The sequence below is a fragment of the Bubalus bubalis genome, chromosome 1, assembly GCF_019923935.1.
Source record: "Bubalus bubalis isolate 160015118507 breed Murrah chromosome 1, NDDB_SH_1, whole genome shotgun sequence".
Taxonomy (NCBI): domain Eukaryota; kingdom Metazoa; phylum Chordata; class Mammalia; order Artiodactyla; family Bovidae; genus Bubalus; species Bubalus bubalis.
This window is the reverse complement of record NC_059157.1, coordinates 109,354,149-109,378,849: the sequence shown is the minus strand read 5'-3', so window position 1 is coordinate 109,378,849 and position 24,701 is coordinate 109,354,149. Positions and strand designations below refer to the sequence as shown.

The following is a 24,701-nucleotide window of genomic DNA, read 5'->3' as shown; positions in this document are numbered from 1 at the left end:
TTTTGGCAGGAGGGAACGGATCTCTCTGGCCAAAGGCTGCCTAGGAAGGGCTGTAGTGCTGGGCGGCGTACTTCATGGCCCAGCCCATCAGCAGCCTGTGTGGCTGTGGCTTATGAAGTGGACAGAAGATGCCTGCTAGATTGCAGGGCAGGAATAGCAAGGGCTCAGTCAACGTATCCATCATATTCCCCAGCTCCTTTTTACATCCCAGATGGGATGGTTAGTAGAATTTTGCATTGGTGATGGATCTTCACTCTGCTATTCCTGTTGCTCTTTGGCTTCAATGTAAAAGGGAGCCCCCAAGTTTGTTTTCAACATCATAGCCTCCAGAGTGGTTCTTGACTAATGCTATGAGTAAACCAACTGATTTGAGCATAAAAATTTTGTGGAAATTTCTTTACTACTTATTTACTCATCTGTGCAACAGGCACCACCCTCTTTATGCTTATAGAGTACATTACATTTTGCAAAGGATCTTCCACATGGACTGTCTTATTTGAGCCTGTCAGATCACCTGTCTGTCCCATTGCTGTTTTACAGTTGAGGAAACCCAGGCCTGGAATAATGAACTGACTTCCCCAAGGTTGTAAATAATAAAGTCTAGATTTGAATCTAGGTTTGTGGGCTTTAGCAGTTGTACTTTCCCTACAGAAGATAACACTAAGTAAATTAGGGATCCTGAGAGACTTGGCCTTTTAAAGATGTATTTTCTCAGCTGTTTTTGGAAAACAACAAACTGTGTATTGATACATCTTTGCACCTCATTAGTAAATGTTAAATGTGGTTCTTTTATGAATTTATTGCCTGAGGTTCAACATAAGAAAATTCTTTTTTTAAAATACCAAAAGAATCAAGATATATGTATCAGTTCAGTTCAGTTCAGTCGCTCAGTCGTGTCCGACTCTTTGCGACCACATGAATCGCAGCACACCAGGCCTCCCTGTCCATCACCAACTCCCAGAGTTCACCCAAACTCACGTCCATTGAGTCGGTTATGCCATCCAGCCACTCATCTTCTATTGTCCCCTTCTCCTCCTGCTCCCAATCCCTCCCAGCATCAGAGTCTTTTCCAGTGAGTCAACTCTTCGCATGAGGTGGCCAAAGTACTGGAGTTTCAACTTCAGCATCAGTCCTTCCAATGAACACCCAGGACTGATCTGCTTTAGGATGGACTGGTTGATCTCCTTCCAGTCCAAGGGACTTTCAAGAGTCTTCTCCAACACCACAGTTCAAAAGCATCAATTCTTCGGTGCTCAGCTTTCTTCACAGTCCAACTCTCACATCCATACATGACCACTGGAAAAACCATAGCCTTGACTAGATGGACCTTTGTTGGCAAAGTATGTCTCTGCTTTTGAATATGCTATCTAGGTTGGTCATAACTTTCTATGGGCACATGTATATAAATTTTTGCAAGTGACTTTTTTCTTGAGTACCTAGTGGCAGAAAAGTGGAATAGAATTTTTCTTTAAACACCTCTGTTATTTTTCCAGGGTTGAACTTCATAGAATGAAAATAACCCGGCCACTGCCTGAAGTGGGTAAATATACTATGATCTTCCACAAGAGAGACCAAGGCAATGAGGTGAATATAGGACGGTAAGTCCTGGAGTCACGTGCCTGACATGCTACCTGTTTAATCTCTTCAGTCCATAGTCCTATGCCAGATTTGATCAGATAAACCAGTTTATTTTGTTCAGGGCTTTTTCTTAAGGTAATTTTTCAAACAGACCCAAAAACAAAGGGAATAGTCTATTGAATTCTCACATAGACATATCCCATACCCAGTTTCAACAGTTATCAATTCATAGTCTCTCTTTTTTCTCTCACTTTCTTTTCCTCACCCACTGGATTCTTTAGAAGCAAATCAGATATCACAGCATTTTGTGTGTAAATAATTCAATATGTATCCTTAAAATAAAAGAAGTATTTAAAAAAAGAATTGCAGTACACCATTATCATGTGTGTGCATGCTCAGTTGTGTCTGACTCTTTGCAACCCCCGGAGAAGGCGATGGCACCCCACTTTCTTGCCTGGAAAATCCCATGGACGGAGGAGCCTGGTAGGCTGCAGTCCATGGAGTCACTAGGAGTCGGACATGACTGAGCGACTTCACTTTCACTTTTCACTTTCATGCATTGGAGAAGGAAATGGCAACCCACTCCAGTGTTCTTGCCTGGAGAATCCCAGGGATGGGGGAGCCTGGTGGGCTGCCCTCTGTGGGGTTGCAGAGTTGGACACGACTGCAGTGACTTAGCAGCCGCAGCAGCTTTGCGACCCCATGGACTGCAGCCTGCCAGGCTCCTGTGTCCTTGGGATTTTCCTGGCAAGAACACTGGACTGGGTTGCCATTTCCTACTCCAGGAGATCTCGATCCAGGAATTGAACCCATGTCTCCTGCTTTGGTAGGCGGATTCTTTACCACTGCGCCACCTCCACCATTGTCATACCTAAAATAAAATCAGCAGTACTTCTTTACTGTTATCACATGTCCAATTAATGTTCAGATTTCCCTGATTATCTCATAAATACTTAAGAATTTTTTTAAACAGTTGGTTTATTCAGGTCAGGATTCTAGACAAGGTCGGCACATTACGTTTGAATGATCTCTGTGAAATTACTTTTAATTTGTAGGTTCCCCCTTCCTTTTTTTCCCCATTGTAAGTTATTTGAACAAGCCAGGTCATTTGTCTGATGGGATTTTCACATCGTGGAATAAAGGGAAAAAATTAGCATTGGTTTATCATTTCAAAATGATGAGTGTATGCTACCTGCATCCTTCTGAATGTAGTTAATATTCTTTTTGATGCTCGGATTGTCTTTGGCAAACGTTATCTTTTCCTAACTGTTGCTAAATCCTTTGACAGAGCTCTAATTGTTTTGAGAGCTTCTTTCCCTTTGCTCTGGTGTGATGAGCTGTTTTAGGTTCATCTTGTGTTTCTGCCCTGGGAATTAACTCTTTTGCCAAGGAATCCTGGCAGATAAACCAGTTCTTTTGGGTGCTATGACTGAGGACTCATAGATTCCCTGAAGCTTATCCAAGGGCCTGTCAGCAGTAAATGACATGTATCATTGTACATTCTTCTGTCCTATAGACCAGGGCTCACCACGTGCAGGATTGTTCTCATCATTGGTTCTCGGGGTCTTCCATGGGGTCTTCCATGGGAACACATGGCTGTCGTTGGTGTCTGTAACCTTTGATGAGAAAACTTCTTTTATAGTAGGAAGCCCAGCAGGTACAATAATTTAGAAAGATGCCTTTGCCAAACTTTATGGCAAGGCAAAAAGCAATGGAAGTAGATGTTACATTCTTATCATTCATGTTTGTTCTTTTTATCTTTAGGATGAATCTCTTACATCAGGTGTCACGTGTCTGGAGAACAGATGGGTTGAGCAGCTGTGGTTATAAATTACTCTCTGTGAATTACAATCCTTTATATGTCAACATCACAGTGGATTTCTGGTCTGATCCATGACCCTGGCTCTTCTGGTGACATTTGGAGGGACTGAATATTTGATTGCAGTACTGTAGAGACTTCCCCTAGTAGCACACGTTAAGAACTTGTTGTGGCCAATCTTTGAGCTGATTTTCCCTCTTTGGTATTTTCTTAGCAGAGTTCCTGGTGATGTGGAATGTAAAAAAATTGTAGAAGACAGCTTTCTTAGTTGTTTTGATCATGAAGGTTAACTATGGTACTGTAGATAACTTGGGACTAACTATGAAAGGACCACTCGAAAGATACCATGAAGGCTACTTGAGAACTCTGATTGGAGAAGACGTATTTCTGTTTGAAGTGATACATGTTTTCTGGAATGAAAAAGGCCATGGGAAATAAGATGCTGAATGTCCCAGAGAATCAGAATTCTTCTCGTCCCAGGGGGAAAGAGTTGAAGATAAGTTTCTGTTACTCATTTATCCTGCGTGGTTGTCTGTGAAGAGGCGGGTCCCACGTGAGAAGAAGGCTGAAGAAGAGGAGAGAAAGGTGAAGAATCAAGATGCCATGAACTTGGGGCTGAAGAGGTGGCAGAAGGACCACGTCAGGCAGAGGGCGGCTGTGGCTGTGGCCCTGCATCAGGTGCCCCCTGCCCAGGTACCCCTTCCAGTCCCAGCTCAGCAGAGAACACATTTTATCTACTAGTTTTTAGGGCATTTTTGTAAAATCATTTTGTACGTGTAGGGTATGATGTAGCAGTTTACAAATTGCATATTACCTAATAATACATTGGAAATACCTCTGTAGTAAAATATGAAGAAGCTTTGGTTGTTCATTCTTGTTTTTTTTTTTAAACTGTTCTTTTGTTACCAGACCAAACTTGGGTGTGCTTTCTCACATGCAGTATAGCCAGTCTACTGAAAGCAGTCTGGTGAAGCACTTATTGTGGGCACTAAGCAAGGGAATCCAGGCAGCTAGTGCCTAAGAGGTTCAAGCACTTTAAAAAAAATTAATTTATTTGTTTTAATTGGAGGCTAACTACTTTACAATATTGTAGTGGTTTTTGCCATACACTGACACGAATCAGCCATGGGTGTACATGTGTCCCCCATCCTGAAACCCCCTCCCCACTCCCTCCCTGTCCCATCCCTCAGGGTTGTCCCAGTGCACCGGCCCTGAGTGCTCTGTCTCATGCATCAAACCTGGACTGGCGGTCTGTGTCACGTATGGTAATATACATGTTTCAATGCTATTCTCTCAAATCATCCCACCCTCGCCTTCTCCCACAGAGTCCAAAAATCTGTTCTTTACATCTGTGTCTCTTTTGCTGTCTCGCATATAGGGTCATTGTTACCATCTTTCTAAATTCCATATATATGTGTTAATATATGTATTGGTGTTTTTCTTTCTGACTTACTTCATTCTGTATAATAGGCTCCAGTTTCATCCACCTCATTAGAACGGATTCAAATGCATTCTTTTTAATAGCTGAGTAATATTCCATTGTGTATATGTATCACAGCTTTCTTATCCATTCGTCTGCTGATGGACATCTAGGTTGTTTCCATGTCCTGGCTATTGTAAACAGAGCTGCGATGAACATTGGGGTATATGTGTCTCTTTCAATTCTGGTTTCCTCTGTGTGTATGCCCAGCAGTGGGATTGCTGGGTTGTATAGCAGTTCTATTTCCAGTTTTTTAAGGAATCTCCACACTGTTCTCCATAGTGGCTGTACTAGTTTGCATTCCCACCAACAGTGTAAGAGGGTTCCCTTGTCCCCACACCCTTTCCAGCATTTATTGTGTGTAGACTTTTGGATAGCAGCCATTCTGACTGGCATGAAATGGTACCTCATTGTGGTTTTGATTTGCATTTCTCTGATAATGAGTGATGCTGAGCATCTTTTCATGTGTTTGTTAGCCATCTGTATGTCTTCTTTGGAGAAATGTCTGTTTAGTTCTTTGGCCCATTTTTTGATTGGGTCTTTTATTTTTCTGGTCTTGAGCTGCATGAGCTGCTTGTATATTTTTGAGATTAATTCTTTGTCAGTGTCTTCATTTGCTATTATTTTCTCCCATTCTTAAGGCTGTCTTTTCACCTTGCTCAAACACTTTTAGGGAAAAGTTTTTAAAGACAGGATGAGAGAGAGGGGTTGCAGTGTGTGATCAGCTCATGGACATCCTTCTGACTGGTTGTTGGTAAGGTAATCAGGAGTCAGCGTCATCAACCTTCTGGTTCCAGCACATCTGGTGTCTAGGTGTTTGTGGGCAGCATAGAATTAACTGCTTCTACCTGGTGGGTTTCAGTATCTGCAAAACAGCTCAAAGGACATGGCTCAGAATATTATCTATATAGTGCTTGAGGAGGAACTAAAACTCCTTGACTTCTTTTAATAGCTAAACTCTTATAATTTTATCTTTTTCCCCCTCCCATTCTGTCTGCAGTTCTTCACTTCTCTGATTAAATTTTCTCTTTGGAACTCAGGGGAGACCTTGGAGACTATAATTTCTGTGCACACAAGAGGCAGGTAGAGGAAATGGAGGTGGGTTTCTTCTGGGAAGGCCCCATAGGGTCCTCCTTGGTTCCAGTTTGAGGCCTTCAGATGTATTCATGTGAGTAATCCTGCTGCTTAAAAACAAACAGGTGAGACTCAGTCCTGTCTCCCTCCCGTCTTCAGCCTTCTGTCACTCTGGGCCATTACGCGCACATCCTCCTTGTGAGCAGCTCCAGGCCTGTGCAGGCGCCTCTGCGCCTCGGTTCCTGGGCTGCATCGTGTTTTTGTCTTCATCCTCCCGTGTTTGCTTGTGATCACTGATGGGCACAGAAGGGCTTACTCAGGGGCACACCTGGTTGGTGAGAGGATGGGAAGGGCTAGAGCCAGGGCCCACGGCTCCTGAGGCCTTTGATTTTGGAAGGAAGGTGGGGCCGTGGCACTGATTTGGTACTGCTGAGCTTCCTGGGAGAGGGGTTGCGGTGTGGGAGGAACATCTAAAGAAGGTAATTGGAGATGGATGCTGGCTCAGAACACAAACAAGAATATTTTGTTCACCTAGGACAATGGGCACAAATAGTGTAGATGTTGGTGTTCTTGAGCACGTGTTATGCACCTGTGCCCGAGGGTTTCTCAATCCATCATCATATTATGACACTTAGTTGTTAAACTTCTGCGTGAATGTGTGCCAGCCAGTTAGTGTGAAGTAACTTCCCAAGTAAGGCGAAGAAGGGCATAGGAGGACTGGGGGCTTCCAGTAAAGACAGCAGGCAGCACCCGAGTGGGCTTCCCTGGTGGCTCAGTGGGAAAGCATCCACCTGCCAATGAGGGAGACACAGGTTCAATCCCTGGGTCAGGCGGATCCCCTGGAAGAGGAAATGGCAACCCACTCCAGTATTCTTGCCGGGGAAAATCCCATCAGCAGAGGAGCCTGGCAGGCTATAGTCCATGGGGTCGCAAAAAGTGGGATACAACTTAGTTACTAAACAACAAACACCACCACCCAAGTGGAGAAGAAGAATTTGAAAGGAAAGTGCATTCTGTGGACATGACAGGTTTACCTCGGGCTGGCCTGGCTTACCTTTAACCCAGTAGGGAAAAGTAAAAGCTGTGTTTTTTCTTTATTTAGAAAAGAAATATTGTAATAATGGTTTTATTCCCCCCATACCCTCTTGTCTCTTCTGAAGAATCTTCCTCTAGCATTCCATACTGATTTTTAAAAATTGAAGTATAGTTGATTTACAATATTGTGTTAGTTTCAGGTGTACAGCAGGGTTTTGTTTTGTTTTTTGCAGATTATATTCATTATGGGTTATTACAAGATACAGGTATCTTGTGCAATACAGTAAATCTTTGTTGCTTATCTGTTTTATTTATAGTAGTTTGTATCTGTTAATGATTCCGATTTTCTCAATTATAATCTTGTGCAGGCTGAACCTTTGTAATTGCCAGCTGCCTATGTTAGGGCCCTCCAGTTTGAAGGCTGTGGGTCCCTGGTCTTGGCTGGGGAAGGTAAAAGAAGAGAATGGTGTACGCAAGGAATTTGAGGATCCCAACTGAGAACAATTTCTCATTCCATGGAAACAAAATACAATAGGTACAATGAGGAAACTCCCTATGTATTTTCTGCTATTAACAAGGCATCTGCATTTTTTTAAAGGTTGGAAACCACCATCCCATGCCTATTGGTGTTCTTCAGGTAATTCTTTCAACCAAGATAGCATGCAGGTCATTTGAAGGACTTGCTATGAAAGTTTTTGTGGTGGAAGATAGTTTTTTAAGACCTTTCTTTTCCCACTCTGCCTCTGTACCTGCACCAGGGGTTGGAGCCCATGACACAGGAGGTGTGTGGCTGCCCGCTTGCTCTGCCGGGAAGGTTGGCCTCAGAGGAACCCAGCTTCCCCAGTTGCCTGCCCTTTGTTGTCATTTGCCACAAAGAGGCCAAGCTTTCTGAGTTTTGTAGATAAAACTACTGCACTTGCTGGGGATTATATGGGTGCAGTCTGTTTGGACACCACAAATACTTAACATGAAGAATGAACTGCTATAAAAGTTTTTATTGGTTTTTTCTCACTTATACTACCACTCCTTTTTGTAGTGCTTTATGGTTTATAATATTTTTACACAAACTTTATTGATGCTCTTGAGTCAAGAGCAGTAGGGTAGAAGAGGATGTGGAGGTCCCTTTACACAATATTATCTCCATCTGGACCCCTCTTATTCTTTTTTTTTTAGCCATGCTGCATGACCTGTGAGATCTTTTTTCTCTGACTAGGGATTGAACCCAGGCCCCAGCAGTGAAAGCAAAGGGTCCTAACCACTGAACCTCCAGGGAATTCTCTGGACTTCTCTTATTCTTTCGGGAAGGTTTCTTATCTCTACATCCTTGTCCCAGCTCCTAGAGAAGTTTGGTTTCTTCTGGACTCGAAAGTATATTCCATTCTCACCTAGTCTCTAAACTTTTTCCCCTGATTCCCTCCCTGGTTTTTCTGCCCTTTTCCCCTTCATGTCCATTCAAGCCCCTAGAGGGCTTGCTTTTTCCTGGGGCCCCAACTGCTCTGTGAAGAGACTCTTGGGAGAGAGGAAAGACATTTTCTGCTAGACTAACAACATCCACTTTCCTCAAGTCCTGTGAGTATATAGTCTCTCTCAAAAGCCATTAAGATGTCTCACAAAATGCAGCATATTCAGGGACATTTGATAAGTTCTTCGCTCATCACGTTCCAAAAAGTTTTTTCAATTTTTTTCAAGATACTATTCCTTAGTGTCTTAAATGTTTAGGCTATTGCCACCTTCATTAGCTTCAAATACAGTTTGAAGACGATCTTATACCTGCTGAGAGGGCCAGACCAGTCTCTCAAAGATATTCACAGAGGAAGGGGCCTATTGGCCCCCAGGGAGTGCAGCTGTACAGGTAGGCCTCCATTGTTCCACTGGCAGCTGCTGAAATAGAAAACTCAAATAAGATTGAATCTTATGTACGTATGTGGGGAGTGTGGTGTGTGTGTGTGTGTGTGTGAGAGAGAGAGAGAGAGATTTGGGGCCGTGGGCCCAGAGGTTGGTGAAGGGTGGGACACAATAATTGAATGCTGGCTCTGTATTTCAATTCTTCTCAGTTTTTAAATTTTAACTTTCAAACAGTCTTATAGGTAAATATGTAGTACTGTAAAGAAAATGCAGATTCAAGTAACTTCCCAAAATTGGTAAGAGGAAGAGAGAAACTTTGAACCCAAGTTTCTTGACTCCACTCTCTTGTTTCCCCGCCCCACCCCAGAACACTCAGGAGATTATGAGATTTCTCTGTGAAGGCAGAAAGGGCAGAGATCTCCTTTGTATTAATGAGACTCTGGAATAATAATACACAATAATACAGGACTCTGGAAATAATATACAAAACTTGAGATGTACCCATTAAAATGCCTTATCTTGATGTCCTAGTACATTCTTTCACTATTGAGTAGGAGTTTTGCTGAAAAACTTACAGCTATTGTTTGAGGGCCAGTGAATTTAGACCAGTATATTTGGTCGTTAAGTTTATCGCAGTGAATTGAAGTAACAAGATATTAGTTGGCATGTGGGATTATGGGCCAGAGATCTTCAGACCAGATTTATGGTATAACTTCCTGTTGGTATTTCTTACAGGCTGTTAGCTGTTCAAACACATACTTCTCGCTGAATCCTCCCAGTCCCCCGTGAGACCTGTCTTTCTGAAGCAGGTTCTAAGAGGCTGACTTGCCTGAGTCATGAAGTGCTGGGGTTGGGAGTCAGGTTTTTGACTCCAAGGCTTGTGTTCTTCACCACTTCACAGTAACAAAACAACAGATACACACAGAGAGGAAATAAGGGTAGGCAGAGTTATTTGGAGACTGTCTATCTACGGAAGCCCAGGGACACATCTGCAGATAAGTAAGTGGGATTCTGACTCATTGCAAAAGCTCTCGAGAACACACCATGGGGAACCTCGAGGTGTCTCAGGAAAAGGGAGTCAGACCAGGTCTTATCAGCATTTGGGTTTGGGGTGGGTCATCTGGGGAGGGTTTAACCAGACGGACGTGCTCTGTAGTGGACGCTCTCAGAAAGCAGGGGCAGTTCTGTGATTGTGTATCAACACATTTTACCCACAGGGAAGGACTAGTGGAAGAACAGAGCTGTAATTATAAACACATAGCAGTCACTTATTTTACCCAAAAAAGTGTGTGTTTGGCATTTTGTGAGTGGCACAGTGACCTTATATCTTTGTGCTTGGACAGAATTATGAAGTGGCCTTGATTTGTCTCATTTGATGAAACATTATCTGAAGCTGATATTCTGTGAATTGTTTAGGTCTAGCAGGAGAATAGCAAGGTGTGGTTGTGAGTGCCAGGCTGGCTTCTGGAAGTCAGGGGCTGTCTTTTTTCGAGAGGGACTCAGGGTGAATACCTCTAGAAAGCAGGGCATGGCAGCAACTTTCTGTCTAATCCCAGAAGTTGGCAACTTGTCTTATTTAAAGACGATGTTTGCGTCTGTTTTTGGAGTTGTTTGGGGTTTTGGGGGAGGGTGGCTTGAGAAAGGGTCTGGTAGCTATACATTTCTCAGCAATGCACCATTTTCCAAGATGTTTTGGATCTACTCAGTAGATGTGGCCATTCGAGCTTTGTGATAAAAATGTCACATGTGAAAGCAAACTCAGTAGCTCACAACTAGTCTCCTCTGTGTTTCTTCTTTCTTTTAAAATTTTTTATAATTTTTAATTTTTTGGCCACACTGTGTGGCATGTAGGATCTTAGTTCCCTCAGCCAGGGATCAAACCCAGGCCCCCTGCAGTAAGAGAGTGGAGTCCTAGCCACCAGACTGCCAGGGAATTCCCTCTGCATTTCCTCTTTGATTGAGCCTCACATACAGGAGGTGATAAGGATCTGGGTGAGGTGAAGCAGAAAAGAGAAAGCAGGCACAGGAGAGGAGACTGCTCATTCTATAGAAATGAGAAAGCAGCTTAGCTTCCAATTCCTCAACCATAGCCTGGCTTGTCGGTCAGTCTGGTGGGGGTAGGAATTGGAGTGAAGTTAAGAGAAGGTTAAGAGGAGATTCAATTTTCAAACCCACGTGATGGTTGCTATTTCTTCTTTCCTTTATGGGTAGCCAGAAACTACCTGGTCTGCTGTGTAGATTAGGAGCAGTCCCTGTTTATTCCAGCTGATGTCGGAAAAACTTACAGGGCTAAAAAAAAAATGAGCTTCCTAATGTTCAGGGTGAACAGCCTGCCAGAAGCCTGAGTAACAGTCTGGGGAGGAGACGGGCAACCAAGGAGCATGATGACCCGTCCACTATTGCAATTGGGTAAGACCTATCCCAAGGTCAGCCTGACACATTTTCAGTATCAAGTTGGTGGTAAACTGTTCTTCACCCACCCGATAAGCAGGCCTGTTGAAGCGGGAGGTTTCTCGAGATGGTTTTGTCTGTGTGTGTCTCCAGCCAGCAATCCAGAGCCCAGCTCTCCTGCTGTCGTCCCTCTCCCTGGACTGGTGGGGTGGGTTGGGGCCTTAATGAGACTGAGTCTGGGTTCCGCCTGAACAGTGTGGCTTGGGTCTTGCTGTGAGCCCCACTTCCATCCCAGAAGGAAGAGGGGCAGGGCTTGGCTTCCAGGGCAGGTGGAGAGGGTGGATGCAGGAACTGGGTAGAGGAGCTGCTCTGAGGTTAAACTACAGAACCTAGTACCAGGAAGTGCAGAGTCCTGAACGGCTGGACTCTCTGCAGGGAAGCCCTCAGGCCTGGGTCTGTCTCAGCTGAAAGATGTGTTCTCCCCAACTGCCAGGGGCTGAACACATTGAGTACCTGGGCTCAGGGTCTTACTTGGTAGGAGGCTATCTGGAGAGGGGGTGGTGGGTAGTGACCAACAGAAGCCCATTCTTTTTCTAGTTACTTCTTGGTGGAGAAGGCAGGGGGTAAAATTTAACGAGCAGCCAGTGGGCCATCTTTCTCCACAATAGCTCTTTCCAGCTTGCATTCCTGCACTGGATTCTACCAACAAAAATCCATTTCAGTTATTCAGGAAAAATCTACAGAGAAGATTAAGAGAGTGTGGACTAGCCATCACTCACACCTTAGTATGAATTAGTTTAGAAAAATGCTTTCCCTTAACCTAGCTGAGATCAAGTCACAAGGAGAATGGAATTTTGTAGGGAGAGAGAATTCTGAAGCTCTGAAGCCTTTGAGAGGGAAGGCAGGAGTGGGTCTGAGACAGGATTTGCTCAGGCTTGAGGGCACTGGGAAATCCAATTAGCGGCAAAAGAAAAAGACACCGGAACACATGAGAGAGGATGGAAAGGGAGATGGGAGAGGCGTTTCAAAGCTTTGCCCAGAGTAAAGCTTTCTCTTCCTTTCTTCAAAAAGACCAGAGAGAAACTTCTCAGTCATGTTCAGGGCTCATTTATCTTGACACACCAAGCTTTATCCTGGAGAGGAAAGTGAGGCTGGGGAGGGGCAAGCTGGTGGTGTGTCATGACAGGAGCCTTTGACCCCTGCTCCTCCTCCAGCTTTCCCACCCAGCTGCAGGCCAAGGTGCCATCCCCCCTGCTTTGTCCCTCCCTGCCCTGGGGCTCAGTCTGATGCACAAGAAAAGTCAAGGCCTGGGACCCGGCTACTGCATGGGAGAACCTGAAATGCCAGGTACATTTTCTTCATGGAGGGTACGGCTGAGCAGTTGGAGTCAGAGATGCAGGGGGAAAGGATTTGAGGAGCAGCAGCCCCATTCCCACTTCTGGGTGAAGTGTAGCGGGAGCAAAATGTTAACAGAAACTTGGAAGTTCCAACCCTTTAAATGTACAGTGGGATTACCCAGTATCCATGGGAAGCCATACCATACTGCATTTTCCATCTCCTAAACTTTAATTCCCGTGAGCCTCCTAAGCTCTTCTGTTGGAAAACCCATTTTGCTAGACTCATACATGATCAATTATGACAGTGCTAAAAAGAAACAGAAGTGAACATATTTAAAACTCTCTTTATTTATATAAAGACAAATGTTGTTATAAGAAATTCCTTCAGGATCACAAAAGGAAACAGATCAGAAGAAAAATATTTTGCAGTGCACAAATCACCCTAAAGCACCTAAGTAACAGCTGGCTTGCTTCTTCCCTGTTGGAAAGCAGTTTTAGGTTGAAGGTGGTAAATGTGTAACAGGTCTCTCCTTTGTCCCAAAAGTTCACATACTTTTAATTAGTGGGAGAATTGAGGTTACCAGCATGAATCACTCTGCAGTGTCTGAGAGGAAATTTCAACCACTGTTTGCCCAAGATCAGGCCTTGTCTTGGATAATAAAGGGTTCCCAAGCTAGCTTTAAGAGAATCACTTGAGTCTGTAGGTGGGAGCCACCATAGAACAAAGGCAAAAGATATGTTTCAGCAGTCTTCTCCTTAGTTCTCTCACTGGGACAATACTGACACAATGAAAGCCTTTGCTGCTGCTGCTGCTAAGTCACTTCAGTCGTGTCTGACTCTGTGCGACCCCATAGACAGCAGCCCATCAGGCTCCCCCATCCCTGGGATTCTCCAGGCAAGAACACTGGAGTGGGTTGCCATTTCCTTCTCCAATGCATGAAAGTGAAAAGTGAAAGTGAAGTCGCCCAGTCGGGTCCGACTTTTCGCGACCCCACGGACTGCAGCCCATCAGGCTCCTCTGTCCATCGGATTTTCCAGGCAAGAGTACTGGAGTGGGGTGCCATTGGGGTACTTTTAGAAAGCAGTGAGAAATACAGGCAGATTTGCTGTCCCAATACAGACTTGGCTTGCAGTATAACACAGGTTCCTAGGAATGTCTTTATGCCCCCACATTAAAAATAAACAAAGATGGGAATAGTTATTATCTACTATCCTAAATCCTCCCTTTCCTACAGTCTATAACAATGTTGCAGAATCCTAGATTAGGGTGAAAACACATGTGCTGAAAATTTCGGAAGTCTGAGAGCTTAAAGGAACCCCATACCAACTGACTTGGCAATGTGAGGAAGAATGCGTTAAGTTCCCGGGCAGCACAAAGGTAGAACATTAGGAGACAGCATTTCCAGCACCAAATCCAAAGTCACTGTGGGGAGTGGTATGGTGTGTACACTTCATTCTTAATAGTCAATTCTGCTCCAGTAGAACATGGTACCCAGGAGAACCCAGAACTAGAATACAAGAAAAATAAAAATAAGTAAGGAATTGTTCTAGAAACATTGTAGTTGGGGGTAAAATTATGTTAGGTTCATTCAAGCTTAGATGACACTGGATTGTTAAGAATAATCTTGCCTTAAGCGTCACAGGGGCAGAGGTGCCTGAGTCCATCCTGCTACATGCATTGTATGTGGATTCTTTACCGACTGAGCACCATGGAAGCCTATCCTGTCACGCAGTGAACCAGTATTTTCCCAAATGACCAGTCATGAATGGGTAAAAGATTTGTGCAAATTGCAAGACACACCAATGTAATGTACTTTAATGTAACAGAGTCCTGAAAGTTCTTTGACAAAGTTTCAGATTCCATATTGCAACTAACCTTTGAGAAACTAGTACTATTTGACCAGTTTTCAGTAGTGCCAAAGAAGAATACCCAGTTATTTTCAGATAAGGCTACCAAAATATTCCTCTTTTTTTTTAACTACATATCAGTGTGTAGGATGGATCTCCTTCAAATCTTTCAATGTAAGCAACATATATGACAGATTAAATGAAGATGAAATATGGGAAGCCAAGTGTCTTCAGTAAAAGCCAGACATTGAAGAGACTTCCAAAAATGTAAAAAAATGAATGCTACTTTTGTCGCTTTCTGTCTGAGAAAATAGTCTTTTTTTCCCACAGAAATATATTCTTCATAGTAACATGTAATAGTTTGTTATTGCTATTTTAAATGAATTAACACATATTTTAAAAAATTCTGTGTTAATTTGTAACAAGGTTAGTTGGTTAACTTTCCCCATAGATAAAAAGTTTTTGGAGTCCTCAGTAATTTTTGAGAAAGTGAAAAGGGGTTCTAAAACCAAAAGTTTGAGACTGCTTCCTGAATGCACTGGGTCTTAATCCTGACAGCAAATTAGAACCATCTGGAAAATTAAAAAAAAAAAAAAAGACCTGGGTCCTTCCCTTAAATCAACTGAAATCTGAATCTCAGAGGTTGGGGCTCAGGTATGCTCCCCTGCAGCTCCTCCATGAGGTTTTAATGTGCAGTTAGGACTGAGACCCACTGTTATACCCTCCTGGCTGCATGTGCATCAGATAAGGTGGGCAGAAGGACCAGGGGAGACTGGTGAAGGCAGCCCTTTGTAAGGAGGGAGGTAGGTGAGGGTTGGGCAGGAGGCATCTAGAGAAATGATAGTCTTTGATATCTACTTGTAATGAATTTATAAGATCTAGAGAGATGGAGAAGATGCAAATGCACCCCAGTCAGCCAGAGAAGGACCTGTTTGGTAGAGGAGGTTCACGCCTACCTCTGCCTGGAAATTCACTTTTCTTTCCCTGGTGCCAGCACCCTGCTGACAAGCCCTCAGGTCTGAGCTTTTGTTTCTAGACAGTCTGGTGTGGTTGAGTTAACCAGGGACAGTCTCGAGGTCTCTCATCATCACTATCCTCTCAGAAATAAAACATGCGATGGGAAATACTCACAGTCCAACAGAGAATGGCAAATCCAAACCACGCAACTCCCCAGGCATGTCGGTTCATTGGTCCAGAGATCAGCTCATAGCAGCCCTGGAGAGGAGTGGGTGATTCCACATCCGCGTGGAAGGGACCAGAAAAAAAGAGGTAAAAGATGGTGGGAAGGTGATTTGAATCAACGCCAGCTCAAAGTCCAGTTTAACATGACCCTGCTATTTCTATATCCCTGTGGACAGCCAGGTATTAACTGTGCTCTCCAGTGTTCTTGCCTGGAGAATCCCAGGGATGGAAGAGCCTGGTGGGCTGCCGTCTATGGGGTCGCACAGAGCCGGACATGACTCAAGCGACTTAGCAGCAGCAGCAGCACTGAAGAAATAGGAATAATCCTGATGAACAACTATTCTATATCATATTCATTTCTGTTTCTTTCTATTTGATCTAACCGAGGTGCTATTTTAACAAAACGTTTTCTCATATTGATTATGTGGCAATGTAAAGTATTCTTAATAAAATTTGAGCTTTTTTTTCTCTCCCCAAAGATTTTATTGGTGACATGTTTGAAGGCAGAGTCACTTTTTGATTTTTCAATAAAAGTGCTTCTAGTTAATGAGAATTAGAGGTTTTATTTTTTAATCATTCAAGGAACTCCTATACAGTGCTTTCTGAATTCTCATTTGACATTGTATTCACCATATCTTTACAGGATTCTAGAAGAGCCACTGTGTGTGTGTGAAAGAGTGATTCATTTCTTACTCATCGAGTCATTCATTCATTCATGTATGCCATAATCTGGTTAGTTTTATACCTAGTACATTCTGTCCTAGTCTCTATGCAAAGTGCTGGAGTAATACATGTAATGCATGTAATGCATAGGGCTAGACCTGCCATCGGAGTGGCCTCTGCTAAAGCCCTTGAAATCACAGGAATGCCTAGGAAACGCAGTGACCAGATTGGTTTTATGAACTACTGAGATCTAGAGAGAAATGTCTTTGAAAGGCTGACCTTGAAGTTTAGGCCCTGCCTAGTGTCTACAGACCTTTTGGACCCTGCCCCAGTCTCCTGTTCATCCACTCCCGTGCCCTGGCTTTGCTAAATATGCCTTGATTTCTGTTCATTTACCCTACTTCATCTACCTGACACCTCCATTCACCTTGATGCTCAGATGAGTCTTGGAATTATCCTTAATTGTTTTTCTCTTAAGCACATCTGTTTGGATTTAGAATACACTTCAAATCCAAGCATGTATTACTTCCTACCACCACCGTGGGCCGCCGTGGCCTCACTCCAGGGTTCCTACGGTCTTCTGCTTGCTGGTTTCCCTAAGGCCCAAGGCCACCCTTGGCACCCTACTAGTTTTCATACAGTGCCAGAGGGGTCCTAGTAAAACATGTCGGATCACTTCGCCTTAACCCCCTGAAGGTTTCCCACCACCTTAAGATGAAATTCTAAGCCTCACGACGGCCTGTGAGGTGCTGTAGGTTACAGCCCTGCCTCCGTCTGTGGCCCCAGCCACTGCTAGCAGAAGCTGTCTCACTGCAAAGCTTGGGCTCAGGGCTCCTTAGTTGCAAGACCATTTCAAAGCCCTGTACCTAATTTTGTATTCATAGTATGCAAAAGCATTTAAATTGTTTTTCCAAAGGAGAATACCTCCCCACCAATCTGAAAAGCTTTAGGCCCTAAGAAATCTACCTTCTTCACTCCTACTGTTCTTCACTTGTTCTGGCCTTGCCAAATGGATTGCCTTGAGAGCCCCCACCTTAGGGCCTCTTCACTTGCTACTTCCTTGGTTCAGAACTCTCTTCAATTTCTTTAATTGAGGGTCTCCTTTCCTCACTTAATTCAGAACTCTGTGCAAGTATCTTAATAAAGCCTTTCCTGACAACCAGAGAAAAATAACTCTCTCCCCATCATTTTCTATATCTTTATCCTGCTGTATTTCTGCTCATAGCGCTTACCACTACCTTGCACTGATTGTGTATTGGTTTGGTAACTTGTTTGTGGTCTGTCTCCCATGCTACAGTGCAAGCTTTATGAGGGCATGGACTTTATCTTGCTCCTTATTGAGTCTCTAGAACCTAGAACAAGTGCCTGGCGCAAAGTGGGCACCTGGTTAGGATGAACGGAACATGATAGAAAGTAATAACTACGATGATGTTATTTGTGACACACTTGATGCTTCACAAACACTCTTCTATCCGTCTCTCACTTGGTCCACCTGACAATCCTGGGAGGTGGTCATTTGTCCAATAATGTGTTTAGAAGCCCACTTATGCCAGGTGCCAGGCTCCAGGCTGGGGATTCAACTGTGACAAGGCAGAAATGAGTCTTGCCCTTGTGAAGCTTACAGACAAAATCCCGGGTTTTCACCCCTTCTCATTTAGTGCCTTTCATGATGCCTTTTTCTCATTGTAGAGGTGTTTTCCTTCATCTTCCTTAGCTCCATCATAATGTTCTTGAGGTGTAGTAAATCAGAATTTGCACATAGCATTTTGGGGGGCAGATGAACCATGATGTAAGAATGTATGGATTTGCATCTGACATGCTATGTGACATTCTGGTGGGTTCTATTACTACTATACTTTTGATAATGCCCCTCATTTTGTTAGCCTTTCTTTGTGAATTGCAGATCTCACAAAGCTTTTGGATTGCCTCAAAACTGGGTTGTTCGGTTTTAAGTGAAAATAAAAGATACATTTTTCATTTTCATCAAGAATTTCATTGAACAGTGTATTTATTAAGTGAATGAACTTTCTGGCCAGTCCAATACAATGTGGTCAATACAATTTGACCACCTAGCAAACATTTATTGATGCCTGTTTTGTGCCAGGCATTATGCTAAGTACTGAGATACAGAATTGAATGATGCATGGCCCTCAAGGAGACTAATGGAAAAAACAGGCTTGCAAGCAAATACTTATTTTTCAAGGTGTCAACTGCAATAATAGAAGTAAAGTATATGAGGTACTGGGTGGCATACTTTGCTTTGTGGAAAGGGAGTGCTATAGGAGACTTAGCAGGACCTGTCACTTGGACGGAGTGGTGGTGTGTGGGAATCTGGGAGATCAGAGAAGGGAGAATCAGGAGGAAAGTGTAGATAAGAGATTTAGTCAGGGGTGAGTGAGGGGGATTGAGAAAGTAGGAGCACAGGGAGTCAGACAGAGAGGAATTTCAGAATGCAGGAATTGGGTGCAAGAGCATGATTGAATGACGTGAATGTGTAGTTGTGGTGTAGCTAGTGGGTGGAGGAGGTGGTAAGGCCAAGGAGTGTTAGGGAGGACGAGACAAAAGTGTCAAAAGGAGTGTAGAGTTCCCTCATTACTAGAATATTCTATGTGTAAGGGAAAATGACGTGGCTATGAAATAAACCATTTTTTTTTTATGGCAAACCTCCTTTCTGGTCTCTTTCAAAGGCATGATCAGTGTGTATGGAATTACAGTCCAATCAAGATATATCTGCATGGGCTAGTTCCAAGGTTGAAATGTTAAAAGCATTTTATCATTCTTCAAAGTGATCATTATATTGCATATTGTGATTATAGGCAATATATTAAATTTTTTTTAGCAGTCTGAATATAATTAAGATGATACCAAAACAATGTTGCTGAAAGGCTAAGTGAGAGTTTCTTTGAACAACTCTACAACATAATCTGTATCACTCCCATGTCGTTTTCTGGGATAATGCAACCAATCCTAGTCCAGGCACCCTTCCAGATGCGGCGGTGGGGAGTGGTGTTAAGGTAGGGAGGAGGGGAGGCCTGATGACCAGCAGTGCTTTGTCCTTCATTCTGAGAGTACATATTATTTCATCTGAGACTGAAGAGTCTGGCATTTCTCAGTTACTTAATGTACTGGCACACAACTAGCTCTGCTCGAAGTGGTAACTGGCACAGCAGTGTAAGCATTTTAGAGGCCGACTTCAAGTGTATGAGGATTCTCTTCAGGGGTTTTTGGGATGATCACCAAGTTCCTCCTTGGCTTAGAGTCTGGGCTCTGCAGCCAGGCTGCTAGCATTTGAGTCCTGACTCTTCTACCTGCAGCCGCATGACTTGGGCAAGGCCCTTATTAGTATCTCTATATCTTAGTTCCTCTTCTGTAAAATAGGGATCAAAGTGGCACTACCTGCTGAGCCTTAAATGAATTAATATCTGTATGGCACTTAGAACAGTGTCTGGCATTTGATAAGTACTCAGTAAATGTTAGTTTTCATGATCATCATATCATTCTCATCAGGCTGGAAACACTTTTTCAAAAACCAATTGTATGTAAACCACCTTTTACCCAAATCACCAATCGAATGTTTCGGGAAGACTATCCTAGCTTACCACTGAGTAAGGAAGGGGATACATCATTACTGCATCTACCCGCAGCAATCGCCATTGCTTTGGAACTGGCAAAATGTCCCTTTTGTATGTTATCCTTTTCAATTTACATTTTGCAAAAATAGAGCAAATCTTTGTTTGATGTAAATATTTTTTCAAAATACTAATTCTATACATTGTACAAATAGTTTTCATTTAAATAAAATTGGATTTTGCTACTGCAATTCTCATGTTCTGTTCATTTCATTAAAATGTAAATTTTCCTAGATCAGCCCTGGATTAGCATTTACATTTTATTAACAGAGAAGAAAATAGTTAACATGAGGTTTAAGAAAAAGGATGCAGAATTCCTTAATGAGAGACTATTACCTGCAGTTAACTAGCATTTTCTTCATGAAGAGCAGATAAACCTGGCAGGTCTCGGGTGGAACAAGGACTCACCTGACTGTGGTAGTATCCAGGCACTCCTAGTTTGCAGGCGTCCACGTTGAGAGGTTCTTTAAGGCTGTTCATAACACAGCACTGACGAGGCCAGGGGTAGTCAGCATCGCTGTTCTCAGTCCGGAAGGCGGAGGTGTATTTCTGCCAGTCTGACGGGCCATTTACACCACAGCAATTGTCCTGTCAGCACACGAGATACAAGATTCTCTTCCATGATCCTTGACAAAACCACCAATGTAGCAACTGAGATTTCGTGGAGAAAAAAGAGATGAAAAGTGTACCCTATTTACTGTTTACTAAAAATCTGCAAATGAAAGCTGAAGGTATTTTTAAGGTATTATATTTTAGAGTTTGCAAAATACATTTATATTTACTACTTTACTAGCCATTAATGAGCTCTGTGCTGCTGCTGCTGCTGCTGCTGCTGCTAAGTCGCTTCAGTCGTGTCCGACTCTGTGCGACCCCAGAGACGGCAGCCCACCAGGCTCCCCCATAGGCAAGAACACTGGGGTGGGTTGCCATTTCCTTCTCCAATGCATGAAAGTGAAAAGTGAAAGTGAAGTCGCTCAGTCGTGTCTGACTCTTCACGACCCCATGGACTGCAGCCCACCAGGCTCCTCCATCCATGGGATTTTCCAGGCAAGAGTACTGGAATGGGGTGCCATTGCCTTCTCTGAATAAGCTCTGTAGCTTTTGGCAAATTAAACTTTCCAAGCCTCATTTTCCTTAACTGCAAAACTGGGACAGATGGAGTACCTAACTCCTAAGCTTGTGAAGATTAAATTAGCTAATATCTTTAATGTGTTTACACAGCCCCTGGGCCCTAGTAAACCTTTAATAAATGTTAATCATTTTTAGTATCTTGATATAATAAGGTGAGAGAGTTATAATTATTCTCATGTTACATATGAGCAAATGGAGAATCAGAAAATTAAAATTTTTGTGGTGAAGAAATTATGAGAAATTCTTCTTGTTTTACTTTTCTATTTTTAAAAAACTTTTTCTGGAGCAATTATGTATTATTTTTACAATGGGAGAAAATAAACTAGAATAAAACAACCAAAACCTAGTGGCACGTGGTTATTCCTCTACATAGGAAAGAAAGGTCACTTAATACATAGCTCATGGCCACGTGGGTACGCCTCTACATAGGAAAGAAAGGTCACTTAATACATAGCTCATGGCCACGTGGGTACGCCTCTACATAGGAAAGAAAGGTCACTTAATACATAGCTCATGGCCACGTGGGTACGCCTCTACATAGGAAAGAAAGGTCACTTAATACATGGCTCATGGCACTCTGGATAGAATTGAGGATAGAGGAGAAGACACATTTCATATCACCTTCCTTCCTTTTTATAAAATCTGCAAAAATGTTTCAAGGGAAGGAATTAAAACTATGCCATCTCTCAACTTTTAGGACAAATATATTCAGCAAACTTGGTGATAAAACAACTACCTTAAAAGCATGTCCGGTTTTGGCACTGGATTATGGAAAATATCTCACCAAAGAAAGTAGTCATTCTGTAATTTGATGTGAGAATTTTGAGGGGAAATGATTAAATTTGAACCAGACTTGTTTCAGACTAGACTTTTAAAAGTTGGAAAGTGGATCTTTCAAAAGTGTGACCATTCACATTTTAATTTGAAAAGCTTAGTTCTTTGCTAATTGAGTGGGGGAAAAAAATGCTTGACCTCTAGTCAGAATAGTGATAGGAAATGAGAAAGTGACTAAGACGCTGGAGGTCCTAATGGGCTAAAAAACTACAGAACAGGAATATTAGACTAAATGAAGGAAATTTTAGAAGATAGAGTGTAAAGAGAGTTCAAAGAAGGGGTGGAGGCTATAAGAAGTTTGCTGATGATGGACTGGGAAATGGTGGAAGTTGGTTGGGAAGGGGGACAGGACTGTACAGAGTTGGGTCAGATAAGGGCATACGTAGGAGATAAGTATGTACATTCTTACAGCCACGTGGGTATGATAATGGGTATTCTGCAAGACTTGTACTTTTGATGGTATTTGAGGTAACTTTGGATATAAGGTTATGATTGCCAGTTAGAAAAAACTGGCTGATCAAGTCTAGAATAGGACTAGCCCACAGGTGTGAAAAGGCACTCAGTCAGTAAGATAGACAATAATTTCCACTTGAGTTCACTGTGGGGCGGAGGCAACATTTTCTTAATAAGTGATGTCTGAGTTCTAAGAAGCAGAGCATATGAGTAATCTACATTTCTTTTACTCCTATAAATGGAAGTGAATCAACATCACAGTTTAAAACAAAATATAGATCTAAGGGTTCACTGAGTCATATGTCCCTGCCAGTAAATGAGAGGAAACAGATGAACTTGCTTATGTCAAGTTTCTCCTTATTTTTAATTTTTCTTTACTTGGGTGCATTGGATCTTAGTTGCGGCACATGGAGTCTTTGTGGTGTCATGCGGGATCTTTTGTGGCAGGGCATGGACTCTCTAGTTGTGGCACTCGGGCTCAGTAGTTGCTGAGGGCAGGCTCAATTGTTCTGTGGCATGTAGGATCTCAGCTCCCCGACCAGGGATTGGACCTCTGTCCTCCACATTGCAAAGTGAAAGTTGCTCAGTTGTATCTGACTCTTTGCAACCCCGTGGACTAGTCCATGGAATTCTCCAGACCAGAATACTGGAGTGGGTTGCCATGCCCTCCTCCAGGGGATCTTCCCAACCCAGGGATCAAAGCCAGGTCTCCCTCATTGCAGGCAGATTCTTTACCGTCTGAGCCACCAGGGAAGCCCGCACATTGCAAGGTGGAATCTTAACCACTGGAATGCCAGGGAAGTCTCTCAAGTCTTTTTTGAAGGAGGCCCCTTTAGAGGCTGTGGTCCCCATACTTTGACTTCACTCCTAACCACCCATACACCTTGGATATTGGTTTAGGTACAAAATGGGATCTCCCGAGCAGGTATTACCTGGAGCATAAGTCTGTCCCAGGTCTTGGTGACTCCATTGTTTTTCCATTGGTCATCATTGTTTGAAGGACTGTTGTTTTGGTATCTCTCCAGCATCTGCTTCAGGAAGAGGTTGGGTGTGAACTATGGTGGGAGGAGGCAACACAAGAGGAAGAGTTAGCATATTAATCCTCAAGGAGGCAAAGTGATGTTTAGCCTGTGGCTGGGGGCACTGAACATTATCTCCTAAATAAAACTGAGCTCAGAGGCTGGGGTGGGGGTTGGGATTGGGTGTGAGGTTGTTCCGGGTGGCTGAAGTGCCTGTGTGGGGAGAAGACTCCCATCTCCAAACACATCCCAGTGAAACCCAGGTGGACAGGCATTGGAGGGTGACCTAAGCCAGGGAACAGAGAAAGGAAAGAAAGCAGGATGCTGACTTAGGAAGATGTCTTAGTTACAGTGGATTACTGATCATCCTGGTGGAAGGCCCGTGGCTGTGGCAGGGTGGTGAAGGGCATGGCAGTGGAAGCTTGGGCCCTGGACATGGCCTGGACTCAGGATTCCTCTCTTTCATTTACCAGCTGCGTAACCTTGGACAATTTATGTTTTTAGTCTCATTTTATCTATAAAATGACAATAGTGTTAATATGTATTTCAGAAGGTTATCGTGAGGAGAAGAATTATATATTTATTATGAATGTGCATATTACAATGCCTGGTTCAGGGTAAGGGCTTAACGCATGTCAGTTATTGTATTGTCATCATGGTAATGATGATTCATACAGTCGTTTCTGGTCCACTTTGGGAGGCTGTACTCACAAAGTCTCGTTGTGTTGCTGCTGTGATACAAGATGCTACTTCAAAAGCATATACAATAAACATCAGGATGAAATACTGGAAAGGAAACAAATGGAATTAAAAAATTATGTCTACTTCCAAAGAATTTTTTTAAAACAAATTATTTTTTTCTGTAGCACATTTGCCTAAATATAATTATGCAATAATTTACACAATTATTCAACAAACCCTCACTGATCAGTTATTGGAGCCAGACTTGGTGCTAGGTTCTAATCAGCTCAAGTCCCTTCTTTCCCCAGAGAATAGAAGACTGTTAAATACACAGCTTTCTCAGTTCAGCACCTTGCATTTCCATTTAAACTGGGGAAAAACATACAAGATAATGAACTGGTGTTTCTGTGTTTTCATTCAATGGCTGGCAAGAGAGTCTTAGTGTATCGGACACTAGGTAGAGCCGTCTAACTTCCCTCTTTTGGGGGAACATCTTTATGGTTTACTGAAGATTTAGGATTACCGGGGACACAAAAGCTGAAAAGGGCCATGTTTAATATCTGTCCTGCCTCCTGACAATGTCCAGTCTTATCAGAGAGGAACAGGCTCTACCTAGTGCCTGATACACCTACTGATGTATCTTCTCTGATAGCACTTCTCTCACCCCCCACCCTAGTTGCATCAGGTCAGTTGAGTAAAACA

The 24,701-nt window shown here is 43.0% G+C and overlaps 2 protein-coding genes across 7 annotated transcripts in view; one reads left to right on the top strand and one right to left on the bottom strand.

The window, feature by feature from the left end:
- B4GALT4 (beta-1,4-galactosyltransferase 4) overlaps window positions 1–4,256 on the top strand; it is a 32,484-nt gene extending 28,228 nt beyond the window's left edge. For all 4 annotated transcript variants that reach the window (XM_006057618.3, XM_044942152.1, XM_025284446.2 and 1 more), the window contains 2 exons: window positions 1,494–1,598; window positions 3,343–4,256. In XM_006057618.3, coding sequence (XP_006057680.1) covers window positions 1,494–1,598; window positions 3,343–3,475 — 238 coding nt within the window. In that variant the 3' untranslated portion in view covers window positions 3,476–4,256. The remainder of the gene's footprint in view (window positions 1–1,493; window positions 1,599–3,342) is intronic.
- Window positions 4,257–13,645: 9,389 nt separating this feature from the next.
- UPK1B (uroplakin 1B) overlaps window positions 13,646–24,701 on the bottom strand; it is a 28,279-nt gene continuing 17,223 nt past the window's right edge. For 2 of the 3 annotated variants that reach the window (XM_044942138.1, XM_006057623.3), the window contains exons 4-8: window positions 24,030–24,104; window positions 23,232–23,354; window positions 20,290–20,469; window positions 15,539–15,622; window positions 13,646–14,067 (exon numbers count right to left, since the gene is read on the bottom strand). In XM_044942138.1, the coding sequence (XP_044798073.1) occupies window positions 14,017–14,067; window positions 15,539–15,622; window positions 20,290–20,469; window positions 23,232–23,354; window positions 24,030–24,104 (513 nt within the window). In that variant the 3' untranslated portion in view covers window positions 13,646–14,016. The remainder of the gene's footprint in view (window positions 14,068–15,538; window positions 15,623–20,289; window positions 20,470–23,231; window positions 23,355–24,029; window positions 24,105–24,701) is intronic. The other variant, XM_044942145.1, reaches the window with a different exon arrangement.